General features: G+C 41.0%; 1 protein-coding gene across 2 annotated transcripts in view; it reads left to right on the forward strand.

The window, feature by feature from the left end:
• Topbp1 (DNA topoisomerase II binding protein 1) overlaps positions 1-20,179 on the forward strand; it is a 47,971-nt gene that overhangs the window by 6,662 nt on the left and 21,130 nt on the right. The window contains exons 1-11 of one of the 2 annotated variants that reach the window (XM_029543459.1): positions 321-400; positions 765-946; positions 2,041-2,237; positions 4,050-4,226; positions 6,944-7,110; positions 9,288-9,451; positions 9,612-9,868; positions 12,529-12,887; positions 13,840-14,012; positions 14,937-15,148; positions 17,946-18,229. In XM_029543459.1, the coding sequence (XP_029399319.1) occupies positions 789-946; positions 2,041-2,237; positions 4,050-4,226; positions 6,944-7,110; positions 9,288-9,451; positions 9,612-9,868; positions 12,529-12,887; positions 13,840-14,012; positions 14,937-15,148; positions 17,946-18,229 (2,148 nt within the window). In that variant the 5' untranslated portion in view covers positions 321-400; positions 765-788. Of the gene's footprint in view, positions 1-320; positions 401-764; positions 947-2,040; positions 2,238-4,049; positions 4,227-6,943; positions 7,111-9,287; positions 9,452-9,611; positions 9,869-12,528; positions 12,888-13,839; positions 14,013-14,936; positions 15,149-17,945; positions 18,230-20,179 lie in introns of those variants that run through there. The other variant, XM_021207172.2, reaches the window with a different exon arrangement.

The following is a 20,179-nucleotide window of genomic DNA, read 5'->3' on the forward strand; positions in this document are numbered from 1 at the left end:
GGGAAAAAAATGTAATCAGAAGCAACATAGTTTTGAATTATGGAATTTAAAAGAATAAATAAGGTCACTTATTAATGATAATAATTCTACCTGAAAGTGTTTCTGTAGGTAACTGTCACTGAGGGTGCTTAAACTTAAGAAGGCTATGATGTCATTAGCAATATTAATCCACAAGACCACATTGTTATAAATGTGGTTGATGAGAAAGTATTGTTAAAAAGTATGTGACTGTTGAAGAAAACAGTTCTGTTCAGGTTTTTTGTTTTTTTGTTTTTAGGGGGAAGGCTGTGATTGAGCCCAGAGCCTTGTGCATGGTAGGCAAGCATTCTACTACTGAGCTACATCACCAGCCTACAAAGAGTGATTTTTAAATTTAAAATTGATACACATCTTTCCAAAAGTAATTAATTACTTATTTTTTGTAGTAGTAAAAAAACATTTGTATGTTCAGTCTAGCAACAGTAAATGATACTTATGGGGGGCTAGAGAGATGGCTCAGCGGTTAAGAGCACTTATTGCTCTTCTTATAGAGGACCTGGATTTGGTTCCCAGTACCTGCTAGATATCTCACAACCATTTGAACGTCCAGTTTCAGGAGATCTATCTGATCTTGTGATCTCCAAGGCATGCACATAATGTATAGACATACACTCAGGCGAAACATTCATACACATAAATTTTTTTTAAAAAAAATTATGGGATTTTTTTTAAAATAGAAGAATTGTTTTCTCCCAGCATTAACATATTTTCTTTTGGGTCTATAGGAAGAAGTTCATAAATACGTACAAATGATGGGTGGACGAGTGTACAGAGACCTTAATGTATCAGTCACCCACCTCATTGCAGGAGAAGTTGGGAGCAAAAAGTACTTAGTTGCTGCTAATCTGAAGAAGCCTATTTTGCTTCCTTCATGGATAAAAACACTTTGGGAGAAGTCACAAGAAAAGTAAGGCACACTCATATGCTTTGTCTATTTGAAAAATGATGCATTTGAATAGTTTTGACATTGTTGGGTTTTCATGGGGAAGCTTTATGATATCTCGATTTGTTACTGAGAAACAAAATAGGGTCTGTTCATTTCTCCAGTGACAGTAGGGAAGATGGGCCATAGATTCAGCTGTGCGTAGAGGGCAAATGCTTTGATAATGAAATTCTTTTCTGCATCAAATACATCTAAAATAATTCAGTGTAGCATCTGTGTTGCACTGTGTAGTACTGTGCCCCGATATTAAGATGGAGAATAAAATACCCGCTTTGGCAGCTCTGCTCCCTCCCGGGTAGGGTGGAGGTACAGAGAGGAGTAGAGGTCAGAGTAAATATACATATGTGCAAGCCATCTGCTGAGAGGTGATCTTTCAGTGCTAATCGAGCCTATTTTGTGCACTGGGCTGGACATTAGACGTATGTAGAGATCAGAACAGGATAACAGTTTACCTTATGTAGTTTAGAGGTACACTTCTGTTTTCCCTAAAATTGAGTTTATAGTAATAAATCCGGGTATCTGAATTATATCTGCATTCTGTGGCATTTTTCTGCACTTATTTCAACATTATTCAGCATGTACTCGGTACATTTCCTAGTTAGTACCAGCCTAATGAAGTTTAGCACGCCTATTTATCGTGGCAACAAAATAGCCATAGTATTGTTGGTGCTCTGCCAAAAAGCATTACTTTTACTTTTCAAGAATAATGGAAGAATGTGTCTATTTTATACCAGACAACCTGTGTAAACACTAGGTTTTTAAGTACAGATCCAGCCTTACAATTCTGCCAAATGCTCCCCGGCTATTACCAAGGACTTAGGAGTTAATAGTGCTTTCTTTAACATAGTCTTGAGACTTGCCGAAATACAAGTTTTTATTCGAGACTTGGGACTGAGCTAGATGAGCAGTTAGTGTAATCCTCAGTGTCAGTTTTCCTTTCTGAAAAATGTCTATAAATCCCAAAGAATAGCAGCTGAGCAGTCAGGGAGAGCGGTGGGGACTAGCACGGTCCGAGCACTCGGGCTCAGTTGTCTCTCTTTTTTTTTACTTTTCTCCAGAAAAATAACCAAATACACTGATGTAAACATGGAAGACTTTAAGTGTCCTATTTTTCTTGGTTGCATTATCTGTGTGACTGGCTTAAATGGTATACACAGAAAGACAGTCCAGCAACTCACGGCTAAGCACGGAGGCCAGTACATGGGACAGTTGAAGATGAATGAGTGTACACACCTCATTGTGCAAGAACCAAAAGGTAAACATGCCTTAGATGTAGTTGAGCATGCAAGTACTGTTTAAGCACTAATTCTCTGTAGACTACCTTGTGTTATGATATGTCAGTGCCTTAGTTTATCTGTTTTTTTTTTTTTTACCTTTTAAATTCTTGCAAAGATAGTTTGGGTCACAGTGTAGAATAATTAAGGAACTGTCCTTGTGATTGTCCAGGATATGGAATAAATATAAAATATCAAAAGTTGCCTGTGATGTTCACTACCTGTCTTTTAGACCTTGATGAATAAAACAAAACTCTTCACAGCCAAGCAGATATGTATAGCTGAGTGGTGTTCTCTCTCATGACTGACTTCAGAAGCTTGATTAAGCACTTAGTGGGATGAATTGGTTTATATTACCGTGTTAGGATTGGGGTGGGGTTGAGTGGTAAGGGTAGAGTTCCCGAGTGTTGGGCAAGTGATCTACCACATTTTCCAACTAGTCTATGAAGTAGAGTTTCTAACTTCGAGATTACTTCCAAATTATGAGATAAGTAAAAATATAAAAAGTTTTACTATTGAGAAACTCTTTAAAATTATTGCTGTTTTTGATATTTCAAAAATTTATTCTAGGGAATAGTTTTGCTAATACTCCTAAAATCAGGGTTAGGGTTTGTACAAATATACGAGAAGAGTCTTGCTGGAGTTTTATCTAGTAACTCCTTTTGTGTTTATGCTGTTTTCCTAAGCTACCTTGATAAGAAGCGTGTAATGATTATGAGAGGACCGTTGCTGTGGCTTTTCTCAATCTAAAGGCAGTTTGTTTATCTATTGACTATTTTTTAAGGTATGAGGGATTGAGCCTAGGGCCTTGCTTATGCTACGTAAGTGCTTTTCCACTGAGCTATATCTCTAGTCTTGATTTCTGTTGGAGACAGACTCTTGTCAAGTTTGCCATGCTGCTGTAAGATTTATGATTTTCCTGTCTTATAGAATATAGACTCTACCAGGCCCTGCTCCATTGATTTTATGGAGTACCAAAGGTTCTCCATAGAGCGGGGTGTCAAAGGAGGGGGAGGAGGCAGGAAGATCAGGAATTCAGAACTACATCTCTGTCTAGTCAAAGTTAGTATTTATTACATTTGCATACATTTATGGTGTCTGCAGTTGTATTATATGTTCTTATTAAACCATATTAATAATGATGAGCATGATGGTGTCTTCAGTCCCAGTACTTGGGAGGCATAGGCAGGCAGATCTGTGAGTACAAGTCCAACCTAGTGTACCCAGGCTAACTAAGCCTACAAAATAGACCCTATTTCCAAAGCTGGTTGGCTGGAAACTTGGCTCAGTGGTTAAGAGGACTGGGTACTCTTTCCGAGGACCCTCGCCCGATACCCAGCACTCACGGCAGCTCACAACTCTCTGTAGTTCCAGCGCTCAGGTGTCCAACACCCTCTTCAACCTCCTCAGGCATCAGACATGCAAGTAGTACACAGACATACATGCAGGTAAAACACCCAGACACGTTAAGTAAGTAATAAACAATTCTTAAAGGTAAATGTAATTACTGGTAAGCTTTAATCATTATTTTTGTTTGGAGTGAGTTTTAAAAAAATTTTACGGCCCCTTGGTCTTGTAAACTTTATATGACCCAGCACAGGGAAGGCCAGGGCCAAGTAGTGGGAATGGGTGAGTAGGGGAGCGGGGGGGGGGGGTATAGGGAACTTTAGGGATAGCATTTGAAATGTAAATAAAATAATTAATAATAATAAAAATAAAAATAAAAAAAAATTTTTACTATGAACTAACTATATAGTCTATATATTTCTGTATTTCTTTTGTAATGAACACAGGACAAAAATACGAATGTGCCAGGAGATGGAATGTGCACTGTGTGACCCTGCAGTGGTTTCATGACAGTATTGAGAAAGGCTTTTGTCAGGATGAATCTATATACAAGGCTGAACCCAGAACAGAAGCAAAGATGGTGCCTGATACTTCAACACCCACTGCTCAGAGCAATGCTGAAAGTAAGTCTCTTTGAGATTAAAATAAACAATTACTTGTTCACATGATAATTGATGGACTAGGGATGTAGCTTAGTGGGAAAGCTTTTGTCTTGCAAGCCCAGGAACTCAGTCTTAAACACCAAGGAAAAAGTGAAGAGGTTGATTTGTTAACAGGACCATAGAAATATAGTAGGGACTTTATTTTCTCCCTGTGCCTCTGGGTAGAATTAAATAACAAATTAGCCATGTGTAGAAAGCTTTCCAGAACTTCTTTTGTATGCCTTTTGGAATGAGAGATTGCTTTCTTTCACATCCTAATTCACACAAGAGTGGATTAAGAAAGTGTATGGGCATAAGGGAAGAGTTATTCGCCCCCCCCCCACACACACACACATTTGTTTGGTTGGTTAATTGATTTTTCAAGACAGGGTTTCTTTGTGTAGCCCTAGCTGTCCTGAAACTCCCTCTGTAGATTGCTGAGCCCGGCATGGCCCTGGTGCTTGCCCCTGGGACAAGACCCGGTGTAGGCCTCCTCAAGTGTTGATGGCTGGTGGGAATAAGGCTTGCTTGTGTAATAATGTACATATTTTCTGGACCCACCAACAGTGGGGGATTCTTTCCTTCTGAAGAATGTCCTCCCTGTTAACGTTAATGATTCCATGATAATTAGAAACTGCAGAGTCCAGGAGAGAGTGTGGCTATGTCTTGGACCTTCAGGACAGCCCTTAAGGATATAGGAAAGAACTCTAAATACATGAGTTTGAAAATAGAAGGATGCAATATGAATTACGAGGGGCTTCACGAATCTAAAGGAACAGAGATAGCTACACTATGAGCCTGCTTGACAGAAAGATACAAAGGCAGGCAGATACAAATTAAGGCAGATTCCTGGGACACAGCAAGATTAGGTCCAAGTGTGGTTGAAATGATAATTTCCAGTCGGGGTCCCACCTAGCTAGTTTAGCATCTGTGTGTAAGAGGCTAGCAGATCTCTGAATTTTTTTGCAATGTTAAAAGAAAATGTGTTTGTTGTCTCCTAAGAATCAAAAAATCACTGGATGCTGATTCATAGGATAATTTTTAAAAAGGAGCCTGGAATAAATAACTAAATCGATATGTAAATAAAACCTGGGCTTTTGGTCTACCTGACGCGAACTAGCAGAAAGCAGTAGCAGATCTTTTTTAGAATTTTCTCTAGTCAGAGCTGAGCTATCTAGAGATCTCTGGAGAAAAAAAACATCTCTGCAAGAATTTTTCTTAATTTTCCAACTTGGTAGGGAGATAAAATAATTTTTTATAGCAGTTTTTCTGACTATGGTCAGAAAATCCATGAGCTATCCAGATAGCTTTTAGAATTTTTACTAGCAGAGAGAACTGTCTCAACCAGAGAGATTTTAGAATAGTGAGAAAAGGCTGTGCAGAGCAGAGTGCAGGCGCTCACACGCACACGCACACGCACGCACGCGCAGATTGAGATGGAGCAGTCTGGAAAGCCATCTCAGCAGAACCGAGGCTGCCAGCTTGGACCCATGATTTGTCTTTGAGTCGTTCTTTTTGCTGCTCCCAGACACCCCTTCTCTCAGAACCCCTCTCTGTGCCAAGGCTGGTCCCTGGCAGATCATTGAGCTGGCCTCAAATTGAGATTGAGTCCACTTTCTGAGCACTGGGATTAAAAGCGTGTCTACCATGCCCAGCCCATATTTTCTGTATTGGTTTACTGTAATGATTATAAATTATTACATAAAAATTCAGCCTGCATGAAGTCCTGAGTTTGATTACTACTACTGCATTATAAAGCTGGGTGTGGTGGCACATGCCTGTAATACCAGCACTTGGGAGTTGGAGATGGAGGGATCAGAAGTTTAAAGTCTTCTTTGGCTACTACAAAGAGTTCAAAGCCAACCTGGATTTGGTGAGACTCTGCCTCAGAAAACAAAAGGCCAAGTACAGTGGCGTATAACCTCAGTGCCGGCGCTGCGGGCAGAGGCAGGTTCCACATGGTCCTGATCTGGGTAGGGCAGTCCTTCTCAGCCTTCCTAATGCTGTGACCCTTTAATACAGTTCCTTGTATTATGGTGACCCCAACCATAAAATTATTTTGTTGCTACGCTATAACTGTAATTTTGCTACTGTTATGAATTGTAATGTAAATGTCTGATTTCTGGTGGTCTTAGGTGACATCTGTGAAAGAGTTGTTCGACCCCTAAAGGGCCTCCACCCACAGATTGAGAACCACTGGTATAGACCATAGAGAGAGACTGCTTCAAGAACAAAACTAAACCAAACATCTCATTGTATAACAGCTAAAATCACTTGATATGTAAACCAACAGCCTGAAGCCCCAGAATCCGTGGAAAGGTGGAAGGAGAGAAACAATTACATAGTCTTGTTCTTTGAACTCCATAGGAGTTCTGAGACAGCCATGCCCTACATCCACATGCCACTCTGATGTGTCAGCTAGCCTAGCATATTCAGTCAATACTGAGGCCTTATTTCGGAAGTTCCATTTAGCAAAATTCTCCTCCTTGGATCTTAAAGCCAGCTTTATGGGCTATAAGCCACTTTAAGGAAATATTAAATATAATTTCACCTTAAGAATGAAACTTTATTTTTTCAGTAAAAATCTCTGAATTTTTGTAGCTTTATCCCTTAAGCCCTTTCTAGGAAAAGTTAATTTATTAGGAAGCATGTAATGACTCCTTTCCCTCAGAAATTTTCATTTCCTTTCACATTTGTAGGTCACACGCTCGCAGATGTCAGCCATATATCCAACATAAATGGCAGCTGTGTAAATGAAACAATGTTTGGTTCAACTACTAGCAAACTCGAATGTACACTTGAAAACCTAGAAAATCTGGACATCAGTATGTTTCAAGCTCCTGAAGACTTATTAGATGGCTGTCGGGTATGTCTTTATTATGTAACAAAGTCAGAAGGACAAATTATCTGGAGACCTGAGTTTAGGGCTAGCTTGGGCTACACAGTGAGGTCCAGACATCTGTACACCCTCAGCCTGACTCCAAAGACCCCTCACAGTTGGACTTGCTCCTTATGTGCGTAAACAAACCTTGCTCTATATGAGGAAGCTGACACTTGGCACACACATGCTGTGCCTGTGGGTCTGCCTGGGCCGTAGCTTCATCCCTTCTGCTGAATTCTTAAGTTTGCTCTGAAATCTGACCACTTACTTTACAAATGTTCATTCATATCATTTGTTTACAATACATTAATGATGGTAATCATTTCGTGTTACATTATGTTATTTAAAATGCAACTTAATCCCCATGAATAAAGTGGTTCTTATCTTGAAGATAATACTTAGATGATTAAAGTCCTTTTTTTAGGGCACTGTGGCTAAAGTGCTTGTTGCTAAGCCTGATAGCCTGTGCTCAGTCCCTAGAAGCCCATGTAGTGGAAGGAATGAACCTAATCCTGTCCTGTGGCGTGTACTTGCGGCATGCCCAAACATGTATATATACAAGACTTAAATATAAATTTAAAATACAATAATATGCTTTCTCAAAGTCTTAGATAATACTGTGGCCTTAAAGTCTGCCTTAATTGTGTACAAGGCCTTGGATTCGGTGCTCAGAAATAAAAAGAGAAAAGGATTTGATTTGTAAGATTATTTTCAGTGTGTGCATAGAAGCTCCGTGATGGAAGTGTCACTTACTTAGATCCACACACCCCACACAGTGCTAGTAGTGGAGTGAGAAGCCACACATTTCTCCTCAGAATAAGCAGTTAGGTTGTTGGTTTTTCTTTTTTTAAAACATTTATTTATTCATTATATGTAAGTACACTGTAGCTGTCTTCAGACACTCCAGAAGAGGGTGTCAGATTTCATTACGGATGGTTGTGAGCTACCAGGTGGTTGCTGGGATTTGAACTCAGGACCTTCAGAAGAGCAGTCAGTGCTCTTAACTGCTGAGCCATCTCACCAGCCTGGCAGTTAGGTTTTATTGTTAAGGCCAGGTCTCCCTTATCCCTCCTAAGATTTATCAACTTACTGGTAGGATAGAACAACACTTTGTGTAATCTTTTTTCTTTGATCTTGGGACAGACTAGTTCTAGATATAACTTTGAATTGTTTTTCTATGTAGAAAGTATTTGATTCCTAATTTTTGCTAGGATGTATTCTAGTGATGGTGATGGGTTGGGACATGCGGAAATAGATTGTCCTTTTTGAAATTTTTAAAAGAAGTGAAAAAATAATGTTAGTTAAATCGGCTTAAGCATATACCCTCACATCTAAAATCCCTATATACATGTTTCTTCAAAGCATTGTACTCAGCTCCTGAATTTGTTGTTTTGGTTAATTCAAGTCGAAAAGAAATTTTAGGAAAAATAAATAATGTAGGAAGGAGTTGGCTCCGAGCCTTAAGGAGTTTGCTCAGAGTTGTATGGTCGGTCAGTACCAACTGAAAACATGCAAGCCTGGGTGCTCCTGAGTTTACAGCGAACTGCAGAACCGCAGCGTTTCTCTAATGACTCATCTGCAGGAAGTCACTCCTTTACAGTTTAAGGAGCTATTTGTATGTTAGAAATAGCTCTGCCACCCAGCAAGCCTGATGACCTGAGTTCCATTCCTGGGACCATAAGGTAGGAGAGAACTGAGTCCCTCATGTTGTCCTCTGGCCTCCATATATGTATTATGACACCTGTGCATGTGCGCACTCGTATGTACACACATACAGTGAAAATCTTTGAACAAGTTGTGCACCATCATTTAGAAGATGTTGAAGTTTGTCCTATAATTCATCTGTGGCCTCAACCCTCCTTCAGGTTTCTACTGAGAGATGACAGTGCTGTGGTTAAAATACCAATTTTAGGCTGAGGAGATGGGTGAGTGGGTCAGGCACTTACTGTGAAAACATGGGTGCTGAAACTTGGTGTCCAGCACTGGAGGATGGAGGGGAGCTAGCTGCTAGTATGTGTGTACAGATTAGATGTAGACTATAGTTGACTATATATGAAGTGTCTTATTTACACACAGTGGATACAGTTTTCTTTTAAATTCGTTTCTGTTGAGGGAAAAAAAAGCTTGAGTATGTTAATCCAAAGCAAATGTTTTCTTTGCAGATATATCTTTGTGGTTTTAGTGGCAGAAAGCTGGATAAGCTGAGAAGGCTTATTAACAGTGGAGGTGGAGTTCGATTTAATCAACTAAATGAAGATGTAACTCATGTAATTGTGGGAGATTATGATGACGACATGAGGCAGATCTGGAGCAAATTATCTCACAGGTCCTGTCAGTCTTCAGCTCAGTGCACTTGGTACTGGGATGGTTTGGGTTAGCTTTGCATGTCTGTGCGTGGGACTGTGGGAGGGAGTGATGGCCAGTGGATTGATGATTGACGATCTTCCTCACCTACACTGGAGCCTAACTCGGTGCTCTTTTTGTAGGCCTCATGTAGTGGGAGCAAAGTGGTTGCTGGAGTGTTTTATTAAAGGATATATACTTCCTGAAGAGTCATATATCCACACTAACTACCAGCCAGCTGGAATTCCAGTTTCAGATCAACCTGGAAACCAGACAGTCTTAGAAAAGAGTGGAGAAAAGAGTGGCGCATTCTCTAAGAGCGACGTTGTTCCTGCTGAAAAGCTTCAGCAAACCGACGAGGATCTGCTTGCTCAGTATGTAAATGACGACTCCACGATGGGTAAGGAATAGTTGATTAGCTTTTATAGTTAAGAAGCAGTATATAAATGCATGATATCTGCCATATTTTTATGAACATTTTATTTCCAAAAAGTTTTAGATTTGTAACTTTCTAACCAGGCAAGGCCACCAGGCTCCAAATGATTGAATTATGCTCTCAGTAGTTCTATGCTTGAGTATGAACTGTTTTTGTTTGGGGTGTGTATGTTTGTGTGTGTGTTGGTGCCAGAGGTCAGAGGTCCTCATGGAGCTAAGTTACAGGCATCTGTGTCTAATGTGGGTACTAGGGATAGAGTTCAGGTGCTTTGTAAGGGTTGCGCATCCTTCTAACCTCTGGACTGTCTCTCTGGCGCCTCTGTGTAATGGTAGAAGCTCGTAACAAAGGCCTGTGACTGGGCTGTGGGAAGGAAGTCTGTCCTGCTTGCAGTACTGTTCTTGGTACTGCTGCCCAAGTGGTTTCATCAGTGTAGTAAGGTAAATTACCAACAAAGAGTTAGAACTAACTTTTTTAGAGTGTATTATTTGGTACATCAAAATATAGGATTTTGTGGTGACTATCATGTATTGCCTATTTATGAAAATAGAGCATACCCCTGTGTGAAGAGCATAAGTCCTTCCTGTTTTTTGTTTAATAGTTTGTGTCCTGTGTAGATGTGTTTGTAGATGAGTCTTTGACCTTTGTGTCTAGGTTGTTTACTTGTTTACATTGTTTATTGCAATGCTGAGGCATGACCCAGGCATAGGCTCTATCACTGAGCTGTTACTCTCTTTTTATTTTTAATTTTAAGGCTTAGTTTGGTCTTGGACTTCCTCCATAAGGCAGTTAGATTTTGAACTTGGAGTCCTCCTGCCTCAGCTTTCTGAGTAGCTGGTTTTTCAGGCCTCTTCCACTAGGGCTGGCTCTGTCTACTTCAATTTACATAAAGTATATGTACTTTGTAGTTGTAAACACATAGTTTTCAGTTCTTTTTTTTTTTTTTTTTTTTTTAAAGATTTTATTTATTTTATGTATATGAGTACTGTAACGGTACAGATGGTTGTGAGCCTTCATGTGGTTGTTGGGAATTGAATTTAGAACTTCTGTTCACTCAGGTCAAAGATTTATTTATTATTATATATTATTATATATACAGTGTAGCTGTCTTCAGATGCACCAGAAGAGGGCATCAGATCTCATTACGGATGGTTGTGAGCCGCCATGTGGTTGCTGGGATTTGAACTCAGGATTTTTGGAAGAGCAGTCAGTGCTCTTACACTCTGAGCCACCTCATCAGCCCCCAGTTTTCAGTTCTTTTTGTATGTGTGTGGTTTTTTGGGGGTGTTGTTGTTTTTCGAGACAGGGTTTCTCTGTAACCCTGGCTGTACTGGAACTCACTTTGTAGACCAGGCTGGCCTTGAATTAGAAATAAGCTTACCTCTGCCTCCCAAGTGCTGGGATTAAAGGTGTGCGCCACCACTGCCCAGCCATTTTTCAGTTCTTATTGAATTGTAATTGTTTAATTGTGGGAAACAATTTTTTTTATTATTTTTCTAATTCTATTCAGTGGTACACATTTGAGTTTCAGCACTTGCAAAGCAGAAAGAGGCAGAAGGAGCTTGAGGCCAACCTGGGCTACAGAACAAGCTGCAGACCAGCCAGGACTAGAGGGACCCTGTCTCAAAAACAAAACAAAACAAAACAAAAACATGTTTACTAGACGGTGATTTTTTTTTCAGGAAATTTGGTTTTCTATGCTGGTTTCATACTTAGAATTGACATGACAGTTGTTCTCTGCTTGAATTTGGTGATACTTAGCATTTGGGATAAACCTGAAGATGGGATGAATACAGAGTCTCCTTTCACTGTATATTTTAACCTAAGTTTTATAAGTATTAAAATTATCAGACTCTTACATTCATGTCTTTGCTAGAAAATCACTGTGTAGCTTTGGTTGGTTTGGATATTGCTGTGTAAACCAATTTGGCCTCAAACTCACAGAGATACACCTGCTTCTGTTTCCCAAGTATTGGGATTAAACCACACCCTGTGGAAATAAACTTTTTTTCTTTCTATCATTCACTGTACATCCCAATATCCATCCCTTTCCTCCCAGTCCTCTCCATATCCCCTACTCCCCTTTCCCCCTTCCCCGTCTCCTGTGAGATGGGGACCGGTTCTCCCCCCTCCGATCACCAATCACCCCGTCATGACACATCAACTCTCTGCTGCACTTGGTGTATCTTCTCCCAGTGAGGCCTGACAAGGCAGCCCAGCTAGGGGGATGGGATCCACAGACAGGCAACAGATTCAGGACAGCCCTGACTCCTGTTGTTAGGGGACCTGCATGAAGATCAAATTGCACATCTACTACATATGTTTAGGGAAGCCTAGATCTAGCCCATGCTGGTGGATTTTTGGCTGGTGGGAAATAAACTCTTTTTTTTTTTTTTTTTTTTTTTTTTTTTTTTTTTTTTTTTTTGGTTTTTTGGACAGGGTTTCTCTGTATAGCCCTGGCTGTCCTGGAACTCACTCTGTAGACCAGGCTGGCCTCGAACTCAGAAATCCGCCTGCCTCTACCTCCCAGGTGCTGGGATTAAAGGCGTGTGCCACCACGCCCGGCTGGGAATGAACTCTTTAAGTCTAGTAATTGTCAAATAGAAAACTTGCCTTTTCTTTTCCAGTTGAAGCTAAGCTAGCTGAAGCTCTAGAGCCTGAAGTCGGGCCTTACAGTGGTTCTACTCACCTTGGGCCCTGTGATGACTCCACTCACATTTCTGTGCAAGAGGAAAGCAAGTCGTCTGTCAGTCATTGCCTCCTTGATGGCTCTACAGTTCCTGAGGAAGGCTTATTTAGCCAGAAGAGTTTCCTTGTTTTGGGTTTTAGTGTTGAAAATAAATGTAATATTGTAGACATCATAAGAGAGCATGCTGGCAAGATTGTGTCCCTTCCCAGCAGAATTGTTGCTGACTATGCTGTGGTTCCCCTGCTGGGATGTGAGGTAGAAGCAACTGTGGGAGAAGTTGTTACAAACACTTGGCTGGTAAGAAACTGACAGTCAGAACCCTGTCTGTATTGAAGGAGTGTTGGCTGCCAGAGTCTTTATGTTTACTTTTGAGGCTGTTCTGTTTATCTAAATGGGCATTTGGTTTGGGCAAAGGCAATTTTAAAATATAAGACTGGGAGAGCAGCAGGATGGCCCAATGGATAGAGGCACGAGCTGTGGGAGCCTGAGCACCCGAGTGTGAGCCCTAGAACCTGGTAGAAGAGAGAACTCCCACAAGTCCTCTAACCTCTCTCTCTCTTTTTTCCTTTTGCTGTGTGCCCCCTCACATGCACCAGCTATACTTTCTCATGTAGTTTAAAACATTTAAATATCTTTAGCTTCTTGATCTAATTCTGTAACTAGCTTCAGGTGATTTGATTGACACTTGTAGCTTGTACAGGTGCTACACTTACATGCACAAACCCACACTCTCACACATTAGAAATAAAATATCTTTTAAAGAATCTAAAAGCCTGTATTTCTTTCCTTTGTTTTTTTTTGAGACATGGTTTTTCTGTGTAGCCCTGGCTGTCCTGGAACTCATTCTGTAGACCAGACTGGCCCCTCGAACTCAGAAATCCGCCTGCCTCTGGCCCCCCCACCCCCAAGTGCTGGGATTAAAGGCGTGCGCCACCATGCCCGGCCCAAACCTGTTTTTATTGATCCTAACACTAACATCAAGAAGTTGCTATCACAGGGCTATGGCACCAGTATTCTTTAAAGTAGCTTCCAATTGCTGTAGTAATCCATCTTACTGATTTTGATATGCAAATGTGAAGAATTGGTATCTGTATTTTTCTTCAAATATCATTTGGAATATGCCAAGAATGAGCATACTCAGGTCTATGTAAAATTCCTTTTTCTTTAAACTAAAATTGCTACTATTATAACTTGAGCTTCTCTTAACCACTTGTTTCTTATAGTAGCTTTATTGCTTTTGTTTTCAAAGGTTATGTGTATAGACAACCAGACATTACTTGATCCCAAGTCAAATCCCCTCTTCACACCAGTCTCAGTAATGTCGGGAATGACTCCTTTAGAGGACTGTGTGATTTCCTTCAGTCAGTGTGTGGGAGCAGAAAGAGATTCCTTGGTATTCTTAGCAAACCACCTTGGAGCAAGGTATGTAATATTTTCAGTATATCTATTGCCTGTGAGTGAGCGCGCACGCGCACACACACACACACACAGTGTTAGGCAACGAGTGGAGGGCCTTGTACATGCTAAGCAATTGCTCAACTATGGCATCCCTAACAGCATCATGTTTTGTTTGTTTTGATTTACTTGGAAAGTATGTAATTACATTTGGCTAGGATTTTGTTTGTATGTGTGGTTGATGGGTAAGCACCGGGGTGTACATAGCTAGGTGGATATCTGGCAAACTTGCAAGCCTTTGGGCAGGCATTGTTTTTTTTCCCCCATTGGCCTAGTCACCATGAAAGGTGGTGACAATGTGGACTGTTACTGAATTGTGCTTCTCTAAGCACTGTGTGTGCCCTTCAGTGCCTCCTCCTCTTCCTTCTCCCCCCTCTCCTTCCCCCCACCTTGCTTGTTTTTAACCACAAATGCAAATGGAGCACTTTGCAAGGGATGCAAGGAACACTTTGGAAATAAAGGAATTAAAAGTTCCCTATAAAATCCTTCAGTAGCTCAGCCTCTCTCATTGGTCATTATGTAGTAGCGTTTGAAAAAGAGTAGAAATCAGCTGTATCAATGCATTTCAATTAACCAACCTCATATTTAATGGGAATATTTTTAGGTTAAGAGCATAAAGAGCATAATGGTTTTTAATCAACACTGTGAACATTCTGAGGGGTGGTGTCACAACAGGGCTTCTCTGTGTAACCCTGACTGTTTTGGTACTCTCTGTAGACCAGTTTGGCCTTGATCCAACTCGGATCTGGCCACTTTTGCCTCTAGAGTCCTGGGATTAAAGGCTAGTGCACTGCTACCACCCAGAGTATGTTTCTGTGACATTAACCATGCTATTTTTAAAAAATGGGCTAATCGTGTGTTCATTTGCTTTATTTCCATGTAAAATTTTAGTGTTCAAGAATTCTTTGTTCGCAAAGCCAATGCAAAGAAAGGCATGCTCGCCAGCACACATCTTATAGTGAAGGAACCAACAGGTTCCAAATATGAAGCTGCAAAGAAATGGAGTTTGCCGGCGGTTAATATTTCATGGCTCTTAGAAACTGCTAGAACGGGGAAGAGAGCAGATGAAAACCATTTTCTGGTTGACAATGCACCTAAACAAGGTTAGAAGTCCTCGGTTTTTTTATGTATTTTACAACTTGATGGTTTCTGAAATATGAATGTTCCAGGACTTGCTTTGAAACATTTGTAAGACCCCAACCCTCAGTCAGTGGTACTTACTTCAAAACCCCCGAGTGAAACACAGAAATGCAGATCAATGCAAAAGTGCATCAGGGTTAATCCTCAATTAGTCCCTCAAGGCGAGTGACAAGAAGGTGACCCCGAATGGCTGTTATAAGCAGTTTTTATACTTTTTAGTGGCACAGGTTACATCAGCAAGGTTACAGTTCATACTTATTGGCTAAGCATATTGACCTTAAAATCTATTGGCTAGTAAGCATGACACACATTTGAACTCTACCTGGGACTTTCCAGAGGGTCAGGTGACCATCAGTCAGTACGTTCTGCTGTTTTTCTGAGAATTTTTTTACTCCAGAATGTTCCTGTCGGAAGAGAATGGAACTTGTGTAGTCTTGACCCCAAGTGAGAGGGGAAGCTGTAAGGAGGGTGTGAGACTGGAAAAGCCTTTAGGGTCCCTCACAGTCTTTTGTTTCTGCTATTGTTTATGATGGGTCCTGTGAGTCTTTGTTGGGTGTTTGTCTCTCAGCACAGATGCGTAGTGTGTACTGTACCAAATTTTGTCAGTACGACCTGAAAGTAAAGTGCACACATAGCCTAGTTTCGGTGTTGTGAAAGGTGTGAGCCTCTATCCCAGTTAGTGTTAATGCCTTACATAGCTTGCACTAGCATGCTGTAGCTAATATGCTCTTGCTGCTTACCTGGGTTCTCCTTACGTTCCCACAAGGAACTTACTGCTGGGCTACTGCCTTAGTTACTCTTCTATTGCTGTGATAAGGAACCGTGGCCAAAAGCAGCTCAGGAAGGGAAGCATTGGTTTCAGTTTACAGCCTGTAGTCTGTTATCCAGGTAAGTCCAGAAACCGACGCTGAGGACATGGAGGAGTGCTGCTCACTGGCTTATTCCTCATGGCTTGCTCAGCTTGTTCTCCTCTACCTTTCAGGGATCACCTGCCCAGAGGCATACTGCCCACAGTGAAGTGGGCCCTCCCAAATCAATCATCAATCAAGAAAACATGCACAGGCCAATCTGGTGGGCATGATCTCAGTTAGGGTTCCCTTTTCCCAAGCCTGTGGCTTGCTGATGTAAACCAGCCAGCACAGCTCTTTTCCTTCGTCTTGAGTTTGAATGCCCCTTTCTCTGGGATAGATGGCTTCTTTGACTTAGCAGTTATGGCCTTGTCTCTTGCACTTTTCTCCTTTCGGTGGGATTCTTGTTGCTTAGAGAGACTGGTTTGCTTTCTGGTCTCTGCCAAACTATGAACTGTAAAGGCAGGGACTGTGGAAGTCTTGTGAATTCTTTACTTTTATTGTATAGCAATGGGCGTGGCATGAAATAGTCAAAAGTGTTTTGTTTAGTGTTGAATAACAGTGGAGAAGGCAGAGATGGGAGGATGCAAATAGCCTCTGAAGGGTAGTGTTGCTGGACAGGCTGCAGAGCCCAGTCAGTATCCTGGGAGCACCCAAGAGCTGTTAGCTGCCACCAAGGCATGCTCCGCTGCCACAGCAGTGAACTGAGTGGTAGGGCTAGCTCACGAGGCTTTCCAAAACTCTGACTAAACTTAATTCTTTTTTTTTTTTTTTAAGATTTATTTATTTATATGTAAGTACACTGTAGCTGTCTTCAGACACTCCAGAAGAGGGCGTCAGATCTTGTTCTGGATGGTTGTGAGCCACCATGTGGTTGCTGGGATTTGAACTCCGGGCCTTCGGAAGAGCAGTCGGGTGCTCTTACCCACTGAGCCATCTCACCAGCCCAACTAAACTTAATTCTAAGGACATGTTTTGGGAATTTTCTTCTTACTGTGTCTTGACTAGGTTAATACACTATTTTGTATTGTGAATGGGTTTATAATTATTTGTTTCACTTAGTGTGTGTGTCTGATTTAATATATACATTCATGTTCACATACACTCATGCACACATATGTAGACATATGTGTATGTGTGAGTATATTTGTGTATGTGATGTATGAGTGTGCATGTCTGACCAGAGGTCAACATGGTGTGTTTTCTCTGTCATGTTCCATCTTGTTTTTAGAGTCAGGGTCTCTCACTAAACCTGGAACTCACTGATTAAGTGAGCTCCAGGCATCTGCCTGCCTTCACCACTGCACCCAACTCTCCTGTGGATGCTGGAGACCTTAATTCAGGTCTTCATTCTTGCATAGTAAGCACTTTGCTCACTGGGCCATCTCTCCATTTATCACTGTATATTTCAATATATCTTCTGGAGTCAGGGACTTGTGGTGCATCTCTAAAGCCATACTTGAAGAACACTAGTGAAGCTGACGCAGGAGGGGTCACTTACAGGTGTGTCCAGCCTATGTTCTATGTTCTATGGGATGCATTCCTACTACGATGGCTTTGACTGCAGCCCAACACAAAATCATAAAATAACTATGTTGTTTTGTTTTGTTTTGTTGAACCATGATTGTGGTCTTCTCTTTGTAGATGACACTGTTCTGTTGCAGTGTCAGTCAACAGGTTCTGCATATCTGTAAGGGTCTGTGAGACCTGTCTCAAAACAGGTTTATCTGGTTTGTTTCTTAGACAGTAGGAATATAACTTTATGGTTTAAAGTATACTGAGACAATATGTAAAGCCTAACAAAATACTGAAGTGTCACTTTGCCTCATACGAGAGAAAAAGCTCATATTAGTGGCTCATTTGTTTTTTTTGTTTTTGTTTTTGTTTTTGTTTTTTCATTTTCAATCTGTAGAACAAGTATTAGAAACTAAGATACCAAATGGAATGAGTTCAAATCCAGATTCACCACATCCTGACACACACTTGGAAATTCCCAGAAAAAAGGCGGTTACACCTTTGGACATGAACCGCTTTCAGAGTAAAGCCTTCCGTACTGTCATCTCACAGCACAGCAGGCAGGACCCCACCTCTCCACCAGTACGGCAGCCGCTTACAAAGGAGCCCTCCTTACACCTGGACACACCATCAAAGTTTCTGTCCAAGGACAAGCTTTTTAAGCCATCCTTTGATGTGACGGTAAGGTTTGAAGGAAATGTTACAAGTGCTAATGGTTTTATGGTTTATAAAGGTAGAGCCCCAAATTGTGCGTTGCTACTAAAGTTTGTAATAGAAAGTCATCCAGAGATGTTGATAAATGGGTGCTCAGAGCTGAGATAACAGCTGTGGCTATATCATATGAAGTTAGGACTCTGGGTTTCAAGTTGTGTATTGCTCATGAACACAATTCTAGGCAGATGACTTAACCTCTGAATAGCACTCTGAAATGAAATAGTCTGATATAATGGTTATGTAAGCTTTAAAATAGCAAATGTGTTGCTGCCTTTTCTGGATGACTTAGTGTGCCTTTTCAGTCACTCCTTAAGGAGACGAGTGGTGTTTCTCTATGTGATCTGAGCAGTAGGGCCAACTCCTTATGAAATTTATTCATGAATCAAAGACTATTCAGATAGTCTTCTTTCAGATCCTCAAGATTTTTTCCCCCCACCTTTTTTTGGGGGGAAGACTTTTGGCCTTCCAAGTAGCTGTTGAAGTAAGTCATTGCCTGAGATTTCTGTATCCTTGAGCCCACTTATCTTTGATAGTTTGCTTATAGAATGTTAAGAAATGACATTTTAGCTGCACCTAGTAGTGTTTCCTATAATCCCAGTAACTCAGGCCAAGGCGGAGGATCATAAATTCAAGACTTGTCTAGGTAACACAGTGAGTTCAAGGCCTGCCTCAAACAAAAAGTACTTTTGTTTTTGTTTTGCCTAGGGTTTTGTTTGTTTGTTTGTTTGTTTTTTGTTTTTTGAGACAGGGTTTCTCTGTGTAGCCCTGGCTATTCTGGAACTCACTCTGCAGACCAGGCTGGCCTCAAACTCAGAAATTCACCTGCCTCCTCCTCCCAAATGCTGGGATTAAAGGCGTGTGCCACCACGCCCAGCACCTAGGGTTTTTTTATTTGTTTTGTTTGTTTTTCTGAGATAGCTTTTCTCTGTGTAGCTCTGTAGAACACGCCGGCCTTGAACTCAGATCTGCCTGCCTCTGCCTCCCTAGTGCTGGGATTAAAGCCTTGTGCCAGCACTGCCCAGTGATTCTTTGCTTTTTTTAAAAAAAGAAGGTTGTGGAGGCAGGTCTCTAATAGGATAGTGGCCTGCAGACATGAGGAGACCCTGGGTCCCAGCAGTAAGAAATCCAGGTGTATTTTAGGGGCAGATTATTCTGAAAATAAATATTGATACCTAGTACCGTTTTATTCTAGGCTGATGCATATCCCTAATCTGAAAATCAAAATGGCTCCTTTAGTATTCTACAATGGCAGAGTCCTGCAGTTTTAAATCCCTTCCTCTGATTAGTGCTCTGCCCCATGAGCCTTACGCAGAGGAAAAGCACTGTCTTAGTGCTATGACTTCTGGAGTCAGGATGACCCTGCTTTGTGCTGCCTTGTGACATGTGGGAACTCCCTTGAGCATCACCGTTCTTGCACCGTTCATGTTAAGTTACGGAGTGAGTCCCGACAACTTGCACAGTTCACAGACCCCTTAAGTAGTAAACAAGAAAAAGGGATGCACTGCTAAATGAAACTGCCAACCCAACATTTGGGCAGCCACTGTCCATGCTCAGATAGTACTCATTCTGTGTGCCCTTCCTCATGCTCGTTATTTCTGTTTCTCCTCCCCACAGCTTGTCAGAGTTGTGCTTGGGTTTGGCACTTACAGAGGCAGGGTTAGAAAGTCTCTTGCATCTGTTTTGTTGGATTTGTTTAGCCTCTGTTGTGGAGATTTGCCCATGTTCTACATAACTGTAATTAATCATTTATCATAAGATGGTATTTTTTCTTTCTTAAGGTGTAGTGTTTGATATATATCCAGTATAATTATATGAAAACTGTAACTTCTGATTCCCAATATGTGCTTATTTACCCATTCTATATATTAAGTGATGTTTGCAATTTTCTTGTATTGATAATTCTTTTTTTTTTTTTTT

Source organism: Mus pahari, chromosome 10 (genome assembly GCF_900095145.1).
Source record: "Mus pahari chromosome 10, PAHARI_EIJ_v1.1, whole genome shotgun sequence".
Classification (NCBI taxonomy): Eukaryota; Metazoa; Chordata; class Mammalia; order Rodentia; family Muridae; genus Mus; species Mus pahari.